General features: G+C 55.9%; 2 protein-coding genes across 5 annotated transcripts; both read right to left on the reverse strand.

The window, feature by feature from the left end:
* Positions 1–158: 158 nt before the first annotated feature.
* On the reverse strand, positions 159–9720 carry GSDMB (gasdermin B). The gene is given in 12 exon segments (XM_037033155.1): positions 159–538; positions 664–685; positions 809–1013; positions 1400–1538; positions 1668–1828; positions 2783–2809; positions 3817–3855; positions 4212–4296; positions 4731–4808; positions 4811–5072; positions 6681–6852; positions 9483–9720. Coding segments are annotated over 12 exon segments (1596 nt in total). The 3' UTR covers positions 159–370.
* A 2970-nt stretch (positions 9721–12690) lies between these two features.
* Positions 12691–19178, reverse strand: ORMDL3 (ORMDL sphingolipid biosynthesis regulator 3). 4 transcript variants are annotated; one of them, XM_037033373.1, is made up of 5 exons: positions 19042–19131; positions 15867–15961; positions 15576–15775; positions 14748–14899; positions 12691–14327 (listed from the first exon to the last, which is right to left on the reverse strand). In XM_037033373.1, the coding sequence occupies exons 2-5, from the start codon at positions 15925–15927 to the stop codon at positions 14192–14194; spliced, it is 549 nt and encodes a 182-aa protein (XP_036889268.1). In that variant the 5' UTR covers positions 15928–15961; positions 19042–19131; the 3' UTR covers positions 12691–14191. The 4 variants fall into 4 exon arrangements, with proteins under 4 accessions (XP_036889268.1, XP_036889271.1, XP_036889269.1 ...); XM_037033376.1 differs by lacking the exon at positions 15867–15961 and having other exon boundaries at positions 19042–19178; XM_037033374.1 differs by lacking the exon at positions 15867–15961 and having other exon boundaries at positions 15576–15770; positions 19042–19132.
* Between the last annotated feature and the right edge of the window lie 293 nt (positions 19179–19471).

The raw sequence follows: 19471 nt of genomic DNA on the forward strand, positions 1-19471 counted from the left end.
ATGCACACACGCACAGAAGGGTGCGGGTTCGAGTCTGGTTTCCAAAGGTGTGTTGACATCTCTTATCTGCTGCCACACTCTCTTCATTCTTGTGGGTTTCTGTCTTTTCTGTGGCTTTACTGTCATTTAGTGAAGTTTCAAGAAGGAGAGGAAATAAATATGATCAATTTTCCACTTTTAATCAGAAGTCTATGCATACAGTCCGGCATGGGTTTTGCACATTACCACAGAGGGAATGGGGTGCATCATCGATGAGTTAGCTGCTTGTTTTAAAGATTATCGTTTTGGCGACTGGGGGAATGGGGTGTGGGATGAGGATGGACGGGGGGAGGGAGCCCCGGGGAGGTTTGTGGGGAGAATGGCCGAGGAGCTAGCAGGAAGAAGACGCAGGGGCAGGCCCCTCGCTCAGCTGCAGCAGGATGGAGACAACAAGGTAGAGGGCACAGATGGTCTGCGCCTCAGGGTCACAGCCCTCATCCTGGGGCTGCTCGCCCCGCTCCTGCTCCAGGACAGACTTCACTCCAGCGGACCGTAAAAGCTAGAAACATAGAAATGTGTATAAGAAACGGCTAGTGCTTGGCCACACGCCCTGATCCTGGGGCCATGGCAGACACAGTAATCCATCAGATTGCTCTTCCCTGCAGAGCCTGGAGAGCCCGATACTCGCTCTACAGAGTGACTGGTACTGCAGACCGATCAGTGTTGTCACTTACCTTGGTGCCACCTGCCATCCTGTGACTAACAGGTTTACCACCCCCTCTCTGGCCCATCCCTAATTGCCCTGGAAACTGTATGTGCAAGAAATTGCTACAAACCGGCTGGCTGGACATGAGCTGACAGAACTATGAAGTCAGAAGAGCCAGAATCCTGGGACTTCTGGGCCCCTTGAGAGCAGTTATTCACTTCGACCCCAAGCCTGGCCCTCAGCCCAGGCTCTCTTACCTGGTCCTTCAACAGGGGTAGAGTCCCCTTCTTCAGGGTCTCAGCCACAAGCTCCTTTTCCTCCGATAGCTCTGGGAGGAGATAAGAGGGCAGTTGCCAGGAAGGAGGGGCACAGAGCAAGATGGGCCTCAGTGTCTGATCAGACCCAAGACGGCATCAGAGGAGGTTCCAGGGAGCTCCGGGAGGGCTACACAGGAGTTACTCCAAACAGGCGCCTGCTAGGGTTCCCGCCTCCTTCCGGCACAGCCTGCAGGCAGTTGGAGACTGTGCCAAGGGCCAAGAGGAGGCAGTCCCTCAATCCTGGCCTGGGTAGGAGGGCTAGTTGCTGAAATGTGATGGTTTACTCCTCCCAACAGGCAGAGGCAATGTGTACCACCTTCCTCCTAAGGTGTGGTGCCCACAGGCTCCTCTGCCAGGCGTTTCCTCCACACCGGCACCCATCCGGACCCCTCCTCACCCTTCAAGGCATCCAGGAAATCCAGAATGGCTTCTGTGCGCGCCTCTACCAAGATCCCAGCAGCATTAAACAGGCTGCTGATGAGAGGATCTGCTGGGCCTTCCATCTGCGGCTCCTCGGAGACCAGGACCTCAGACACCTACAGCCAGGGGCCGGGAGGTGGGAGGTGAGCACTTGTCCCTTTGGTGCGGGTTGTCTTCGGTGTGTCGGCTGCCCTCCCCGCTGGCTCCTCCCTCTCTGCGCCCCAGTTCTTTCTGGGCCCTCTTACTCTTTCATCCAGAGCCTGCAGCTCCTCATCTGAGGTGAGGCACTTAGCGAGGCAGCTGAGCACATCTTCTCGCTCCTTTCCAGTGAGTCCCTGGAGGCTGCCCACTGAGTCCTGCACCTTCTCCTCCATGTTTCTGAACTCCTCCAGGCTCAAGGGCTTCCCTGTAGAGGGAAGCGAGTAAGAACCCAACCAACCCCACCCAACGAGCCCCATCACCAAGGCCCCTCAAGACCCCATTCTCTGTCTGTTTTTCTTCAGGGGACCAATTCTGCATCTTCCCCTCTTCTAATCTTCTTCCCGGACACCCACCATCAGTGCTCCCCGCTGACCCCACTTCCATCCCTAGCTCACTCCCAGTCTAGTCCCAACCCCAGCTTCCTCTCCACCGCCGGGAAATCAGGACTTTCTGAGTCCTTGCCACTCGAAGTGCAGTCTTCAGACCACACCGGTTGTAGAGAGGGTTTAGGTGAAGTTCGAGCAGTGTTTCTTGGCCCCGACTGTGCATGAGAGTCATCTGGGAAGCGATTTTAATAATCCTGACGTCCAGGCCCCGCCCCCAGATCAATTATATCAGAATTTCTAGAGGTGGGACTCAGGCGTCACTAGTTTTTTGAGATTTGGGGGGCGTTTTGTATAGTCCATAATTTATGTATTCATTCTCCTGTTGATGGATATTTGGCCACTACAATCACGTTGCTATGGCATCAGTGCACAAGCCTTTGTACGGATAGACGTTTCCTACCGGTTCCGTAGAGTTGCTGTGACCAACCACCAGTGCAGCGGATTAAAGCAACACAAACTATTTTACAGTCCTTGGGGTCAGAAGTCCCCAGACGGTTTCCGCTGGGCTGGAATCAGGGTGTCGGCACCTTTGCATTCCCTCAGATGTCACTAGTTTCAAGGTCCCCCCAAGTGATGTCTGTCCAGCAAGAACCACTGTGTTTAGAGGAGACGGTTGCAACCTCCAGGCTGAACGTGAAAACAGCTCTGCGCCCCGCCCTCCCTTTCTGCCCTCAACTGCCCCCCCCCACACACACACACTCAGTCCTTGAGGCGAGAGGGCTCCAGGGTAAGGGGGTGCAGCCACCCTGAACACAGCTGGCTGCCGTCCTTACCTAAGCAAGATGAATCACCATCTTCCTCTGCAAAGAAAGGAAAAGTCATCTCAGAGTCTTTAGGTCACCTCCAGCCCCCAGTGGACATGCTCTTCCCAGGGACGAAAGACTTTGTTCCTGGACTCCGAGCCCTCACTGCCCACGCCAAGGAGCCTGTGTCCTTATCGCTGTGTGAAGATGACAAAGCACTGTATTCACAGACCCACCCCCTATCCTCAGAGATAGGCAGCCGTAGATTATTCCCTGATGATTGAAAGAAGCAGAAACCCAGAGAGGGCACAGCGGGCCCCCAGTCCTCAGCAAGCTTACGTCAGAGCAGCGAGCAGAATCCATCTCCTAACTCCTCCCTTATGGCACTTAAGAATGACAGAGACTCACTCTTCTGAGCTAGCAGGACCTTGCCAAGACTGAACCTGTAACTGCTACAACTTCTAGGAGTTTCTTCAATTTTCACCCACATCTAGACCTACCCTTTCCCAAGGCCTCTTAAGCAGTGCAACGCTTCTGGGATCCAGGGAAAGACACTGGAATTCCAGAGGCAGCCACATTCAGCATCACAGGGACCTCCTAGTCTAACCCATTCATTTTAAAGTCAGGAAGACCATGGCTCAGGAGGATACAGAGCTAATGAGTGGGAGAGTCGGGACTGGAGCCTGAGGCTGTGTGACTCCCCAGTCTAGTGCCCCCTTGACAGCCAGTGCTATCTGGTGGGAACGGGTCACACTATTCAACGGTGCCTCCTGGGCCAATAAGGTTCCAGTGAGGGCTGTGACCTCTCGATCCGGCACACTGACCCACACAGAGCAACTCCAAGTCAGAGCCTGGAAACGCTAGGCCAGCATGCAGTCCAACCTGCTTCTCCAACAGGCACGCCATTCTCCGGCCCTGACCACAGTCCCCACCGCCAGCGCATTGTATTACACTCCTTAATAATCCTGTCTCTCCAAGCCACTCGTAATTCATGATCCTCCTTTTAAAAATCGTATCCTTGCTTATTCTGGAATGATGAACAGGAAGTACAGAGGCTCACTCACCTTCTGGAAAGGATTTTGTTTTTCCGGAGAAACAAATATCTACACCAATGCAAGGGGGTTGGGGGGAGAAAAGAGACCAGTTATCAGAAAGACCGGTTTTCTGTAAGTTTCTCCTGCTAGTCTCTCCCTAACCCTCATGTCCTGCCCTCCACCAAAAAATAAATAAATACCGGGAGAGAGATGGGAGTTAATACCTCTAGGAAAGGATCAGTGTCATGTGTCATGATGGAGGGGACCCTTGGTCCAGCAGAGTCTGAGCAAGGGGCCTCAGTCCTTCCCAGTCCTGAACCCTCCCTCTTCCTCCCGGACTTCTTCATGGAACCCGCTGAATCAATCCGCACTCCACCTGCGTGTCAGGGCCCCTCCCCCACCTTGCCCCACCAGGCCTTGCTTACTCATCCTTTCCGAGCTGGGGAAGACGAGTTGCTTTACTCGATAGCCCAGGACCAGATTTGGGGGGATGGTTACTGTCCTTTGGTGCTAGGAAAAAGGAGCTCACGTTAATTGATTCCATTAATTGATTCGTAGGTGTTTTACATAGTTATCTCGCCCGATCTCCCAAACAACCCTAGGAGGGAGAGGTTTCATGCCCATTTTACAGACACAAGAACTGAGTCTCAGCATCAGTAGGTGAGGCAGTTTCACAACTAGAAACTAGCAGAGCTGAAATCTGAACCCACATCTGAGCTCAAAACACAGGTTGCTTCCACTCTACACTCAACAAATGTTCACTGAGGACATACGTTGTTCCAGGCGCTCTGGCTTCTGCCCTCCTACCTCTTGGAAAGAGAGGCAGACGACGAATAAGCAAACCACCCCATGTAATGATGAACCATGGGAAGCACTAAGAAGCAGACGAACACAGGGCATCACCCAGAGGGTACCGGGGAGAAACTTAGCGATGCCACACACACCTTCTTGAGCAAGAAGAGAAGCCTAAGAAGGCCAAGGAGCAGGCAGGTCTGCTCTGGGAGGCCTGGAGGAAGAGCTAAAGAGCCTGGCGTCTGGTCCGGCATTCCTCCGGCCTGCAGCAGGTGGGCCCAGGCTGGCTCTCTCCCCAGTCCCTGTTTCCCAGGACCCTGACCTTGCGTTCACATTTCAGACCGCAAAAATCCAACTGGCTCAAAAACATGTATTGCCGTGTGCTCTTCAGGGTTTCCTCCCTGGCTGTCTGCAGAGTTTCTGTCACCAGATACAGGTCTTCTCTCCTTGTTTGTGCTGACAGGAACAAAGCAGGTAGTTTTCTCTTCAGCTTCCTGCAGGGAGTGTGGGGGGTGAGAGGTCGGGATTTAGGGGCCCCCCCTTCTCAGTGACATTTTTCCCTCCCCAGCAGCTAGTTCCTATTTGAGATCAAGTGCTTCTGAGGCTGGAAAACCAAGGCTCACAGCACCCCCATCACAGTGCACTTTACCCGCTGTGGGGGCAAGAGGGTGCAAAGCGGAAAGGGGGCTCACTGACATTTTTGGAAGAAGGTGCTACACTGCAAGATCCTTCCCACCCATTGCGTTTCACCCTCACCGCGACCCCATGATGTAGCCAGAATGGCACCCATTTTTCCCATAAGGAAATTGGGGCTTAGAGGTAGGTTCCAAAGGGTCCAAGGTCGCACAGAGCGACTGTAGAGCTGGGGTTCAAAAGCTGCTCTGTATGAGTGCAAAGCAGGCGCCCTTCCCGCTGCGCCGAGACAGGCACCCGCCCAGCCCACAACGCCCTCTGAGAAGGGGCTCCAGCACCTCGAACTGGTCCCTGGGGCCTGGACATAAGTTCCACCCGTGGGCTCCAGGAGGCATCTCTGATTCCATTCGGAGATTCGTGTTGTGACTAAACACAGCCTGAAAGAGCTTCTTATTTGCAGCCAAAGACCCTCAAAGAAGACCTACCTACAGCCGTGCCCCTGCTGACCTTCCTCCACCCGTCTGACACCCTGCCCCCAACTCCAGGGCACACCCCACTCAGCCTCACCCTGGAAGCAGCGGGCCATCTAGAACAAGAATCGGCTCCCTTAGAAAAGTTCCAGAGACTCCTTCCCAGCAATATTAGGGTGGGAAGAGGTAGGCCAGAAGACTAGTAAAATTTCACTGTAAGTCTTTCCTTTTTTCCTTAAAAAGGAAAAACAAAGGCGCCCCCCTCTTCAGGGAGGGCTAACCCAGGAGAAGCCCGGGGCGCCTTTCCCTGAGCTGCTCCACACTTGCCAACAATTCCGGCTATGGAAGAAAACACCAACACCTGCAACAGAACGATTGCTGGGGGGAAGGCTGGTGACGCCCCGTTAAGTCCTTCAAAGCACCTCAACTATCAGAACCTCTGTGGCATGTGATCGGTGCCACCCAGGTGGGGAGGGGTGGTGGCGCCTTCTGTACAGGAAATGTTCTACAGGAGCCCTTTGAGTTCACTGTGCTTCCCTTCAGCTGTCTTACTGAGCACCCGCTGGGGATAAACACAGGGTTAGTAACATCAGCTCCAGTGAAGGAGAAGGGCGTGCAGACCTTTGGCTTGCCACAAACCAGAGTGAAATAAGCACAGAATGCAGATTTGGGCAATTCAGCATGGAAAAACAGACGAGACTGGCACCTTGAACCCAGTAGGTTTTGGTCCAAGCCAGAGAACTCAGTCGCCCTGGAGGGCAGTGGGGATGTGAGTGAACTGAGGGCATCGGAAGGTTTCCCGGACGCTGATCCTGGACGAATGAGACAGCTTCCTAACAGTGGAGAAGAGGAAGGTGGCGTGCCGGAGTTGGGGCTGGGCGGGCAGCAGGGCAGGTGCTGGGAGGAGGCAGGGCGGCTGCCCCCACCTCGGGTGCCCTTGGTGCCCAAAATGGGCTTCTCCTTCTCACTCTCCCCACTGCTGCCTGCCTCTAGCCTCACCTGTTCTCAAGGAACTGCAGATACTCCTGGGGTATCCTGGACCCCAACATCGTGATGCTCTGCTCGTGAGACCCATGGAAGCCCCCTTCGATTGTTATTTGTTTGGGCAATTTCACCGTCAATGTCCCAGCGCAGTCCACCACATCCACAACTTGGGACTCGGCCTTTTGACCTGGAGGGAGAAGGGGGAAGATCGTGCTGATCTACGAATTTCCAGAGGAAAGTGCATTTTGGAACTGGTGAGACATGACAGAACCGGAAAGTGTGCCTGAAATCCATCCTGGCGTGTGACACTAATGTCTCAGGATGCATGCGTTTCTTGAGCAACGTCAAAGTTTGCATGTACTTTGTCAGACAGAAAAGACATATCAAACCTTATGTGCACAACCCTGGTTGGTGTGGCTGAGTGGACTGAGTGCCGGCCTTGCGAACCTAGGGTGGCCGGTGTGATTCCCAGTCGGGGCATGTGCCTGGGTTGCAGGCCAGGTCCCCAAGAGAGGGCATGTGAAAGGTAACCACACATTGATGTTTCCCTCCCTCTTTCTCCCTCCCTCCCCCTCTCTCTAAAAATAAAGAAATAAAATCTTTAAAAAAAACATATGCACACAAAGCATACAGCATGGAAGCGGATGAAAGACTGATTTTATAGCAGAGAAACGTGATGAACACTGCCTCGGCCAGGTGAGCAAGATAAACATCAGCAGTGATGTTTATCAGCAGTGAAAGTCACATTGACCGTACATACCCTTGACAGGCTGCAATGGGAATGGTACTTCACCTCCGTGGTTTCCATCCCCAGACCATGGTTACCTTGGTCTAACCACCAGACAAATCCCAATGGAGAGGCACCCTACAATTGTGCCCGACCAGTACTCCTGGAAACGGTCAAGGTCCTCAAGAACAAGAGGAGTCTGAGAAATTGGCACAGCCAAGAGGAGCCTAAGGAGATAGGAGGACCAAAGGTAATGTGGTCCCTTGGATGGGGTCCTGGGCTAGGAAAGGGACATTGGGTATATTAAAATAGCCCCAGTGAAGAATGGACTTTAGACGGTAAAAAGAAACGCACAAAAAAGCCCTACGTATACTTTAACAATGCCGCCAGCACCCTGAAGTTAAATAACCCAGTAGGAAAGGGAGCAGGCCAGGTTGCTCAAAACCAATCCGAATCACCAATTCGTTCCCTCTGCCTCTGAACATTCCATGCAAACAGACAGACTTTCCCTTATAGGAAGTTAAACTGACTTAGTCAAGTTTTTATGGTCACGGCAACATGCACTAGTCCCGTTTTAAAGTGTTTTCTTGTTTTTGGTGAATGGTCATTTGGCAAAGTGATTTGAGAACCAGATTTCAGTAAATCAGCTCTTGGCAACTGGCTTTTCAGAGCGTTGACTGAGAGCCTCTGAAAAAGACTTAATCTGAAAATTTCCTAAAGCCCCTTCCTCGCGTAATTAAATTCCGACACGAAAAGCCGTGCCACCTCCGAGGCATCTGAGCCCTGTTCTTGGTCGCAGAACAGCAGGGCCCGGCGCGAGGCGGCGCTCTACAACGCTCAGGGGCGCTGGAGAATTCTTCTCTGTCTGGCGATGGGCCCCAGAGGGGCTGTAGCCGGATTTCGAGCTGCGAAACTCCTCCGCACGAGGCGTGAGACGCTGATACAAGCCTCCAAGTGAGGGCTCGAGAACACTTACCCTGGGACCTCTCAAACCCCCCTAAAAACCAAGACTAGCTAAGCGTGGCAACGGACCCCTCTAAGAGTCCCCGCAAGGCCTGGGGGAGTTCTGCTCACCAGCCACTCGGTCACGACCTCCCGGGAACATGAAGGGACAATACTAGCCGCCACGGCAGAATGACGAGGGCGAACTTTTATCGCGGGTTCCTGTGCAGGCACTGCGGTGATTTACGTAATTTGTCTCATTCAATTCGTACAACAGTCTGCCTGAGTTGACAGAAGAGGAAACTTGTTCAGAGGTCACCCAGCTGCTCAGCGGCAGAGCCAGGCTTAGGAACCAGAAGCCCCCCGGGGCCTAAAGCCTGCGTCTTAACTAGTAAGAAAAGACCTCCATTTATTCAGTCCCTTCAATAATAAACATAAACACAGAAGAAGACATCAACTAAAACAAATTATTTACAAAGGGAAAAAATGGGAAAGGAAACCCTGACCAGGGTGGCTCAGTTGGTTGGGTGTTGTCCCGCAAAGTGAAAGGTCGATTCCCATCGAAGCACATACCTGGCCACATGTGAGAGGCACATGAGAGGCAATGGGTCGGAGTTTCTCTCCCTCTTTCTCCCTCCCTCCCCTCTCTCTAAAAATAAATACATAAAAAATATTTTTAAAAAGCTGGCACTGCCCTGGCTGGTGTAACCCAGTGGATTGAGCGCAGGCCTGGGAACCATACAATCGAGGTTCGATTCCCAGTCAGGGCACATGCCTGGGTTGCAGGCCAGTTCCCAGCAGGGGACGCATGAGAGGCAACCATACATTGATGTTTCTCTCCTTCTCTCCTTCCTTTCCTCTCTAAAGATAAATAAATAAAATTTTTAAAAAACTGGCACTAAGTTATCTTTTCAAAAAGCGGGGGGCAGGAAAGAAAAACTATTTAGGAACAGTTTCCAAGCAAAATAAATTTCCACATCCCTCCTTCTCCCATGCAGCTCCTCTGGGCATTTCTTAAATTGAGGTGTGTGGACGTGTTCATACACAGTTGGGTGACTTGATTGCCGGCAATGGGGAGTGGAGGGAGGGGTGGGGTAGGAGGGAGCAGAATCTCCTGGCTGGCCGTCTCTCACGTACCTCATACTGACCTGGGAGCCCAGAATCCAGCATATGGAACCCCTCCTCGCCGTCCTCTGTCTCCAGTATGTCCTCCAGGGTGAGGTCCGTACTGCGGTAGCGGCGTCTGAACAAACCTCCCTTCCCCCTCACCAGACATAAGCAACGAAACCTGTCAGCATCGACGATGCTTCTGACTTCAATCATGTCGCCTCCAGCATCCATCTCGTGGACCACCGCCTTGGTGATGGTCTCAAATACACTGGGCATTGTGCCTGGACCAGCTGGAAGAGGAAGCCAACTTCAGTTCGGGGGACCCGAGTTCAGGTGTTTAAACCTACCTTTGGCAGCTTGGGGTCAAGGAAGATGCAGAAGTTCTAGGACAACCAGGACTTGGGATTATTTGCCTGCCCTGTTTCTAGAAGGTGAGGTGGTCTCTACATGAGGGGTGACCACCACACACGCCGGGTTCTCCTCTGCCCCCCGTGGCGCACTTCTGGGGGAAGGCTGGAGCGGGGATCGTCCCACGTGGAAAGTGAGGTCTGTTTTCTGCGTCTCCAGAGTTGACCCCCTCGCCCAGAGGGGCAGCGAGGGGAGGGAAGGCAGGCCCACCATCCCCTGGCCAGACTCTCCCCAGTGCTGATGAAGACAGGATCCAGGAGGGGATGGGGGGCATGGTAGCCAGGCCTTGCAGTACCAACCCTAACTGATTACTTCTTCCTTTGGTCTGGCTCCTGGGCCTCCGTCCCTTGCTGTATTCCACAAGGCAGTTGTATGGGTGCCCCTACCAACCATTTCCCAACAACAGGGTGGTAAGTTGGCCTCGGAAGGAAACAAAAGAGAAAGGACGGACTGCCAGAGTGGCCGGGAGCTGGGCACCTCCAGGTCCTCTCTCCTCAGTTTCTGGTCGCCTTCCGAAGGGCCCCCTTACACTTGGTAAAATAAAGTGAATCCCCAAATGCCAGCTGGAGTATCTCCTCCCACCCACTTTCCCCTTCACCCCCGCCCGGTCTGCAGCTGACCCCTGTCCTGCTCTGTCTCGCTGCCCTGTGGGACCTCCGCAGGCCCATCACTGGTCTGGTCTGACCTGGCTGTTCCTTCCCTGCTCCCTTTCAGCAGTAGCTCTGTCCCCACCGCGTCAGACCTTTCCTTCTCTCTTACCTCCAGATGCTCCTTACTGTCCCCTTCCAATCAGCCACCTGGCAGTTCCTTTGAGATCTTTCCCTTCCCCCAGGCTCCTCTGCTTCCCTCCGGGCACTGGGCCTCCCCCCACAAGCTCCCTTGTGTCCCGGACACCCATGCTCCCTTTTCTGTCCCTGGCCCCCATTATGGCGCCCAACTCTCGACTCACGCCCAACTGGCAAACCCTTCTGAATGTCCAGAAAGGCAGTGCCCGGGGCCCATAGGCCCACCCACCTCTCCTCTGTCCTCAGCTGCTCGTGGGAAGCACAGGTTAGGCAAATTCCCTCCGTGAGACCTCCAGACAATTCCTGGCCACCGTGACTCAGGAAGCTACAGCAAGGGAATTGAAAGCTACAGCAAGGAAAATTGGGTAGGGCCAGGTGCCCCACCTCACAGACCTTCAGATAAGCTATGTTATGGCTGGGCCGGAGGCAGATAAGGCCAGAGGTAAGAAATCCTTCCCTCCTTTGGAGCCCAGGGAGCAACGGGCATATCTGTATCTACACCTGATATATATTCTAGGTGAGTGGGTGAGTTTGAGCCAGGGAATGGTGCAGAACCAGGGAATGGGTTCTGCATGCAGAACTATGCATGCCATCCAGGGAGTTCGTAATAAAGAAACAGAACACGAGTGGGTACCAACCATGAGCCGGGAGGGCAATGGCCATGGCTGTGTTAGGGATGGGAGAGCGGTCTGGTGAGAACCAGCTACCCAAATACTATGCCGTGGTGGGCAACGCTGAAGACTCAGCACCAGCCGTAGGGCCGGCCGAGTCGGTGTGGAGGACCTTCAGAGGGTGTCGACACCTGCCTTCTTCACCCACCTCCTTTGCCAGGGCGAGAGCTCTGGCTCCATCCCTCGGTCAGAAATAGCCACGCAAGGGAGCCCCACCTATCTTCCGGCCCCTGCCCCCCTCAGTTCCCACAGAACATTTCAGCAGATGGTGATGGCAGTAGTAACAGGAGTGATGCTAATATGCCTACCGTGTATGGAGTGTTTACTACCGGCCAGGATCCGGCTAATCCTCACCATCACCCTGAGCGGGATTATCTTTATACAACAGAGGAAGAAACTGAAGCTCAGGGAAGTAACTTGACAGGGCCACAAAGCCAGTAAGTGGCAGAGCTGGGATTTGAACCCAGACTACTGTGGATGTGTCCCAGGCCCTCCCCACTGCACACTGACAGGTCCGTGGAAGGCCCCAGGGCACCCCCACCACTAGGACTGGACCCAGGGGGCTGCATTTCTCCTCCCAAGTCTGTGTGGGCCTCACTCAGAAACAGGCAGAGGGCGGAGGGGGTAGGGGGCCACAGGCAAAGACCCTGCACTCTTCCTGACACTCCAGGGATGTCGTGACACTGGACCAGGGCCAGAGAGGAACCCAGGGTGCCACAGGCAGCTCCTCCCTCCTACCTGGGACTTTGTACCCGTCCTGGGAAGAGCAGCTGACTGCTATGTGCGGAACACAGTGAAAGGCTGGGAACCTCGGAGGGAGTTCAGAGAGATTAAGGATTCCTTCGCTGAAGGGCTCCACCCTCTCTAGCTGGGTAAGCCTGAGTGAGTCCTGGGGGTACCTCTTCCCCTCCTACTCATGCTTATGTCAGGGGGGAAGCATAAAGATTCCTCAAAGAAAGGCCAGGAGGAGATGCAGCCCCCCCAGGGTGGGAGGACTGGGGAAAGGCATTCAGAGAGCACTGGGCACCCCTAGGGACTCCAGCTTCTTTTGGGAGGCCACCGCCGGACTGACCTCCTCCCTGGCCATGACACAAGCCATCTGTCTGCCAGCCCAGCCCATGGAGCCCAGAGGTGGAAGTGCTTTCAGAGGTCTGAACAGCCAGAAGTCACAGGGCAGAGTCCTGCTCTCTGCCTGTGGCTGCGTGTGTCCCTCGGAGCTGCTTGCTCTGCTGGGGGCAGGAGGAAGAGCAGCAATCCCAGCGTCCCTTTCACTCTCTAGGCAGAGGGTCTGACTGCTGCTCCCCGCCCCGCCCCCCGCAGCAGGGGTGGCCCACACCCCTGCCCCTTGCCCAGGGCCCTCCAGGGAGCAGACGCCAGACTAGGGGGGGAAACAGAACACACTGTCCTTTATTTGTTTCTCAGAATACTGTACAAAGGGAGTAAAAATCCTATTCACACTTTGCTTAGAAAGATTTTGAGGTGAAAGTTCCCTATGATACATGGGGTGGGGGTGGAGGTGGGGGTACTAAGAGGCAGAAACCAGAGCCAGTGACCTCCCTGTGTCCCTCAGGGCCCTGGGAGGGGGCAGGGGCAGGCCTGCCTTTTCAGAACACAGGCCCCCGTCAGACCGGGGAGGGAGAAGGTGGCCCCTCTCCAGTGAGCTCAGGCTCCGGCCCCACCACTTCCCCTCAGGGTAAGGAGACAGAGCCCGAAGGCCACTCCTTGCTCTGTCCACCACCCTGCCCCACCCAGCAGGGACCATGCAGGACTCTGCAGCCCATGAGCCGGGTCAGGGGTAGCCTGAAGAGCCCCACGGGTGCAAGCCCCATGGGTGGCCCTGCCCCAACGCCTGTCTACACAGTGAAGGGCTGCGGAAGGGTGACCCGGCGCATCGTTTCTGTCCCAGTTTCCCCCCCGCCCCTCACACCACTGCAGAAGGCAGTGCCAAACGGGACCCGCCACAGTGAGAAACAGGCCTCCCGCACCCACTCCACCCCGCACACCAACCCAGGAGCTTCAAACCCACAGCAGGCTCCCTCCCTATTACCGCCACCATGCGGGGGGTAAATTAACTCTCCGAGCCTGCCCCCCTCCTCGACTATTTCCCAAAGGATGAGGCTGGGTCTAGCTTGTGCCCCCACCCGCCCTCCCTCACACCAATCTCGGCTGCCCCGTGACTCCCCTTTTCTGAGTCTCAACTCGACATTCCCACCCCTTCTCCACCCTCCTTCCTGCCTCCACCAGGGCAGGATGGCAGCAGCCCTGGCCCCTCACCTCTGGGAACTGGCCATCCACAAGCAGCCCCACCACCCCTCTGCTTACCCTCCCCACCCGACTCCCCAGGTCGGGAGGGGGTGTCGTAGGGGAGCTGCCAAAAGCATGAGGCTTTTACTACACAGTTCTCCACCCAGAGGGACACGGCGCTGCCTTGCACGGCCTTTCACACGTATGAGCACATGCTGAGCGTTGTCCTCACACTTCAGACCAAAGTGACATGACAGAGAAGCTGTACCGCCCCTCAAGGGGGTTAAAGTGCTTCAGTGGTCTGAGGCTTCCCTGGCCGCTCGTTCCAACCCCACAGGTCCGTGTTCAGCCTGGAAGCCTGGCCCATCCATGACCACCCCACAAAGTCTCTATCCCAAAGGCAAAAGAAACAAGATCAAAAAATCAGAAGGGTCTGAGCCCAGGGGGAAGGGGCTGGGGTGGGTAGTTTCCACCCCAGCCCCACTACAAGCTACTTCGAGTCAGCTACCGGGGGACGTGAGGGGGACATGGGGCCCGGAGGCCAAACCCCATCTCTGGGGGTCTCCAGAGGCTCCTTCAGCAACACGGCGCGGGCTTCCATCCCTCTCCTGCCGTTGCGCAGACAAAGGGGCTCCACCCTCAATATTTATTGATCCCAAAGATCCGGACTCCATGGAGCTGGGGCAGCTTGGGGATGAGCACGCTCATCAGAGACACAGTGTTGAGGATGAAATGGATCTGGTCGTACTTGGTGTAGAAGCTGGTGAGAAAGTACCTGGTGGAAAAGGTCAGGGAGAGGTGTGAGACTCTGTCTGGAGGACCCCTTCCTCCCTCACTCCCTGGGTGGGGAGAGGCAAATTCTTCACAGCTGAGAATTTATGGGGAAGGCACCCAGAGCAAATATAAATGGCAATATCTCCCCGAAAAGAGAGACCCCTCCCAGCCCAGTCCCCTTGCTTTACCTCCCACCTGTAGGCCTACCCCACCGGCAGGAAGGAAGCCCCGGATGAAGAAAACAGCCAGGGAGGCACAAGGCCTGAGCCCAGCACATGACCAGAGGTGCTCCAGCTTCCCTTCCTTTCCTCGCTCTTCTGCCCAGAGCCAGACCAGGGAGGCGTTTAGGCCTGGTGGGGCCTCAGGGTGCCCCAGGCCTTGGCCTGCCTGCTAGCATCCTCCCTCCACCCAAGGCACTCACAGCACAATGGGTGTGATGGTCAAGAACTTCCGAGACGCTGTGAACTGAACCCCATAGTCCATCTGCTCCCAGTGGGTCAGCAACCTGGCCTTGCCCTGGTCCGGGGTCTCGAAGGGTGTGCCCTTCACTGTGTGTAGGAAGATGTACATGCCCTGGAAGGAGGGGCCTTCATTAGCGGACACAAAAGGCAAAAGGCCCTCCAGCTCAGCAACTCCGCCTGGTCACAGAAGTGGGCTCCGGGGGGTTCGGAGCCTCCCTCCGGCTGGCAGAGACACGTGGGCTGGAGGCCAGGCCTGACCGAGGAGACGCATGGGAGCAGGCAACGGAGAACCGCCCTCCAGCCCCACAGTAGGCTCCCTGAGCCAGCTGGGAGGGGCAGGCTGATGGGAAGGAATCAGGCCCCTGCCTGCCCACTGAAAGAGCACAGGTAGCAAGCAGGTGGTGAAGGAGCAGAGAGGCAAGAGTCAAAGGTGATTTGAGATTCTAATTTGGGAAAGGGGCATTTCTGTACCAGGCTAAGCACCTGGGTCCTGGGGACTCTCTGGGACCCTTAGTTCAGCTCTCAATGGCCCATCTTCCAGGTCCATAAGCTATCCCACCCTGGAGAGATGAGGACTAATCTGCCGATCTGAGTCCTGTTACTGGAGGGCAAAGAGCTGGAACCCAGAAGGGGGAGGAGGGCGGAGATGAGAGCTGGATCTGGACCCTGGTGACAGATGCTGTCAGCGTGTCACCCTGACTTCCAGCCCATGCCAGGGGGCTCCTTCTACTCCTCAGTCCCACCAGAGCAGCCCGCACCGTCAGGGCGGGCAGCAGACAGGCCCTCACCATGTTGTGGATGAGGTTGGTGAGGGTCCAGACCACAGGGACGCTCACGAAGGGGATGCTGAGCAGCACAACGTGGAGAAGCCCGATGGCCAGCACGTAGGAGAGCCAGATGCCTCGGCTGTTCATCACCCGCGTGTTAGGGTTCACCTCGCTGTGCGCCGTGCCCACGTTCATCCTGCTGCCCCTTGCCTGCCGCTGCTCTGCAAACAAGCAGCACAGGTGAGACAGGTCACACCACTTTCCCTGCCCCCTCACACCCTCCACGTCGTGCGGGAGGGAGGCTCTGCTCTCCCCAAGAACTCCAGGCAGCTCTGCTGTTTTGACTCACACACAGAGGCCAGAGAATGTCCATGTGGACTGAACTCTATTCACTTCCCAATGCTGGGCTGGGAGGAACACCACACATCATCCAATCGGAACAGTGCCCTTCCAGGCTGCCGGCCTGGGTGTACAGATCATCAAGAAGCTTCCAGCCCCATTGCAAAGAAACCATTGCCCCTCCTCCAGTCTCACCCTCCAGGGCATTCCCCGGAGTGCCCTCTTCTCAGAAAGCCCAGGGAAGGGGAGAAGAGGCCTGTCCCCTAAGAAACACTCACAACCCCTGCTGGACGGTCTCACTGAGGACTGATACGGCACATCTACACCTTCCCTACCTTCCCCATCAGAAGGAATAAAAGGAGGTGGAGCCTGCTAGCAGAGCAATGGATGAAATATTTGGGGGGGGGGTCATTGATTCTACCCATCTCCCCTAATTCTCCAGTCCTGGGTCTACACAAATCCAGACCCAGGAGGACTGAGGATAGAAAGAGGGAGGGAGGGAAGAAGAGAGAAAACAACACTAGGACAACCTTTGCTCAGACCTGGAAGCCTCCCTCTTAGTGACAAGGAAACAACCAATCCAGATGTTTTATCCAACTGGCAGCAACTCTGGCTAACCCTCGTGATGCCGCCTACTCCGCTGCCAAACCACCAGGGCCCTTTCCCCATCAGAGGAGAGGTGAGGACACAGAACATGGCCAACATCTACAGCTCCCACGGGAGCTGGAACCCAAATCAACATACCCCTCCCGAGGCCACAAAACCACACCTGTGGCTTCTGTGCTGCCCCCTTTCCCCTCTGCCCCACTCCCCCTCACCTCTGCCTCCTTCCCCAGCACCCGTTTCTAGGGGTGAGTAGCACCATGCCTTCCCTTGCCCATCTCCAATGGCAGAAACATGCAGCATGAGGAACGAGAACTGCCCTTCATGCCCAGGAAACAATGCAACCCAGTTGCATTCCTGGATGCAGGCAAGGAAGGGCTGTGCAGTCCCTTGTCCAGAGCTTGGCTGTCCCCAGATCCCTAAGGGCCCTGTGACCAGCAGGAAGTGGGAACAGGTGGTGCCTTTGTACTGGTTCACACCTCCTGAGCTGAGGGAAGGTCTTCCCTGATAAAGACCCCAAGGTCGTCACCATGGTAACAACCCCATCTTTCCTGGGAACACAGAAAGGGGTCCCAGATGGAGGTATCCCAGAAGTGCCCAGAAGGCTGCCTCCCTCACCCTGCTGTGACGAACCCCCTCAGACCCAGTTGCTATTGATCTCTGACTAGGATCACAGGCAAACCTGTGCAGGCGCCAGAATTCCCGAGAATCAGTTCCTTAGTTCCAGGATAATGGGACCGAGTTTGCTCTTTTCCAACAGCTCGCAGCTCAGAGACCTCGGAGGAAACGTGGCACACACTACACCCCCCCAACATGCAAACATGCATGAGATGGCCCAGGGTGTACCCTAGAAGGGATGCTCTTGGGGCCCATCAGCTCAGCCCATTAGGCTGGATAATTGGGCCCAACGGAAACCCAGGGAACTAGAACACTGGGACTGGCTCCGTTGTTTACCTTCCCAGAGGCTTCAGTTACTCTAACACCGCTCCTGGGAACCTACTATGCAAAAGTCTCTACCTTGGGGTGGGGGCGCTGGCTAGGAACTGAGGGCAGGGCTTACTACAAGGAGAGAGGAGCTTTTCCGCAAGTCTACCAGAAGCTGCTGCCCCTCCCCACTTCTCCCCAACCTAGCGGTACAGGGGGGAGAAGGAGGGACCTCTAGCGCTCCCTGGCATTTTGTCCAGGAGTCTTGCGGAACCCCAGATCGTTCCACCCTCCTTTCTGACCGAAACAGGCATCCAAGGAAGCCCGATGAGCCCAGGAGGGGCCTCCACTCAGGATCTGCCACCCGGCAAAGTTCCTTCCCGAGCCTGAACACTAATTGACCTGGGACCAGAAATCCCAAGAGACACCTCCCTCCAGCCCCCAAAAGACAGACCAGATCAATAAACTAAGAAAAAGACTGGCATCCGGGAAGCACTCTTGAGCCTTTTGTGCAACTAAGGGTACATTGCACTTCCATTAGTAAAATAACCCACTGCCCCTCACTCAGGAGAGACCTGGGGAGAAGCAGCTGGCAGAGGTGGAGCAAGTAAGTCTACAGCAGCCGAGGCTGAAAAGTTCTGAGGCCATAAGCTGGCAGGCGGCTGCCTGTGCCAGTCCCTAATGTGGTTTCATAACCTGCCTCAAACCAGAGCCTGCAGCAACTCTTGTTCTGTTAACTACTTTCTCGCTGGAGCTCTTTCCCACTCCTCCCCTCCCCTCCCCCCGCCCGACTCTATGCACAAATATCCCTGCCCAGCGTGTCTGTGAGACACCTAAGCCAAGGCCACAGTGCGTCCCAGGCCACATGGGTCCCAGGGCAGCAGCCAGGTGAGCGATGATCATTCTCTCCCCCAAACTCGAGGCAGCCCTTTGAGTGATGAACCTTTTCCCTTCTGGGTGACGAGCACAAAACAGCCAAGCCTGCAACTGGACCCCAACGGGGAGTCCCTGGCAGCACGCCACAATGCCACTTTCATTCTGTCCACCTCTCAAACTGCTGGGCCACAGGAGCTGACCTCTTAGCTCTGGCCCTGCCTCCTGGACTCCAGAAGGCAGAAGAAATGGAAAGAAGGCCAGTTCTGGGGAGAACCCCACTAGCCCGGGAAGAAGGTGAAGCGAAGAGGCCGAGTCCTCACGCCTGTTGGGGTTTTCTGAGTGAGACTTCAAGCCGAAGTGGAGGCTCTCCCTCCGCTCCCCAGCCTAGGACCTCGCACTCGGAGACTGGCTAGGTCCGGGGCCTCACCCCCACCTCCACGCGTTCACCCAGCCCTGGAAGCGGCCAAACCCTCCCCCAACCCCCAAAGCCAAGCCGCTCCGGGCTCCTCACTCTTAGCCCGAGCTCGAGCTGTCCCCGCCACGCTCCACCTCCCGCCTCCGACCCCAGTTTCCCCTTCGGGTATTCCTCCGACTGACGCACTCCCCCAACCTCCGCTCACCATGCCCTGGTGCCCTCCCTGCAGCCCGGGGCGCCCCCGTGCAGCTTCCACCTCCATTCTTGCCCCACCTCTAGCCCTAGGAACCTCCCGGTTCGCCCAACAAGAGCCCGCTCGTTCGGACTCACCGTGCGGTGCCAGAGGTCTAGGGCCCTTGAGGGCCCGGGAGAGGTGCCCGGAGGCGGGGGCCGCTGCAGCTAAAGCAGCTGTAACAACGCGCGGCGGTAGCCACCCCGCTCGCAGCTCCGGCCGAATCAGCGCCCCGCGCCGGCCCCCGTGACGTCACCTCCCAGCGCCCGTCTGCCCGCTGCCTCCTGGGAATAGTAGTTTCCCTTCCACCCACGGTCAGGCCCGCCCGCCTCCTCCTGGGACTTGTAGTTGCCCCCCTCCACCCCCGGACCCTGCTACCCGACGCACTCACGCCGCTGAGCCCTACTCCACCCCCCGCCTCGCTGAGCCACTCAGAAGTTTCAATAGGACCTGTTACTGTCAGATAGTATTGCGTTGGTGCGTAGCAGCTACTTTGGCGTCCGCGCTCCCTACAAGTACAGTGTATAT

Source organism: Sturnira hondurensis, unplaced genomic scaffold (assembly GCF_014824575.4).
Source record: "Sturnira hondurensis isolate 20B ecotype Veracruz unplaced genomic scaffold, ASM1482457v3 Scaffold0021632, whole genome shotgun sequence".
Lineage (NCBI taxonomy): Eukaryota > Metazoa > Chordata > Mammalia > Chiroptera > Phyllostomidae > Sturnira > Sturnira hondurensis.

Bases quoted from the DNA above. Each gene is read 5' to 3' on its own strand.
- ORMDL3 (XM_037033373.1), bottom strand. From the start codon at position 15,927: ATGGACATTCTCTGGCCTCTGTGTGTGAGTCAAAACAGCAGAGCTGCC. The intron at 15,776-15,866 runs GAGAGCAGAGCC...GCTTGTTTGCAG, and splicing joins AGCTGCCTGGAGTTCTTGGG to AGCAGCGGCAGGCAAGGGGC. The intron at 14,328-14,747 runs GTGAGTGCCTTG...CTTTTCCACCAG, and splicing joins ACCATCACACCCATTGTGCT to GTACTTTCTCACCAGCTTCT.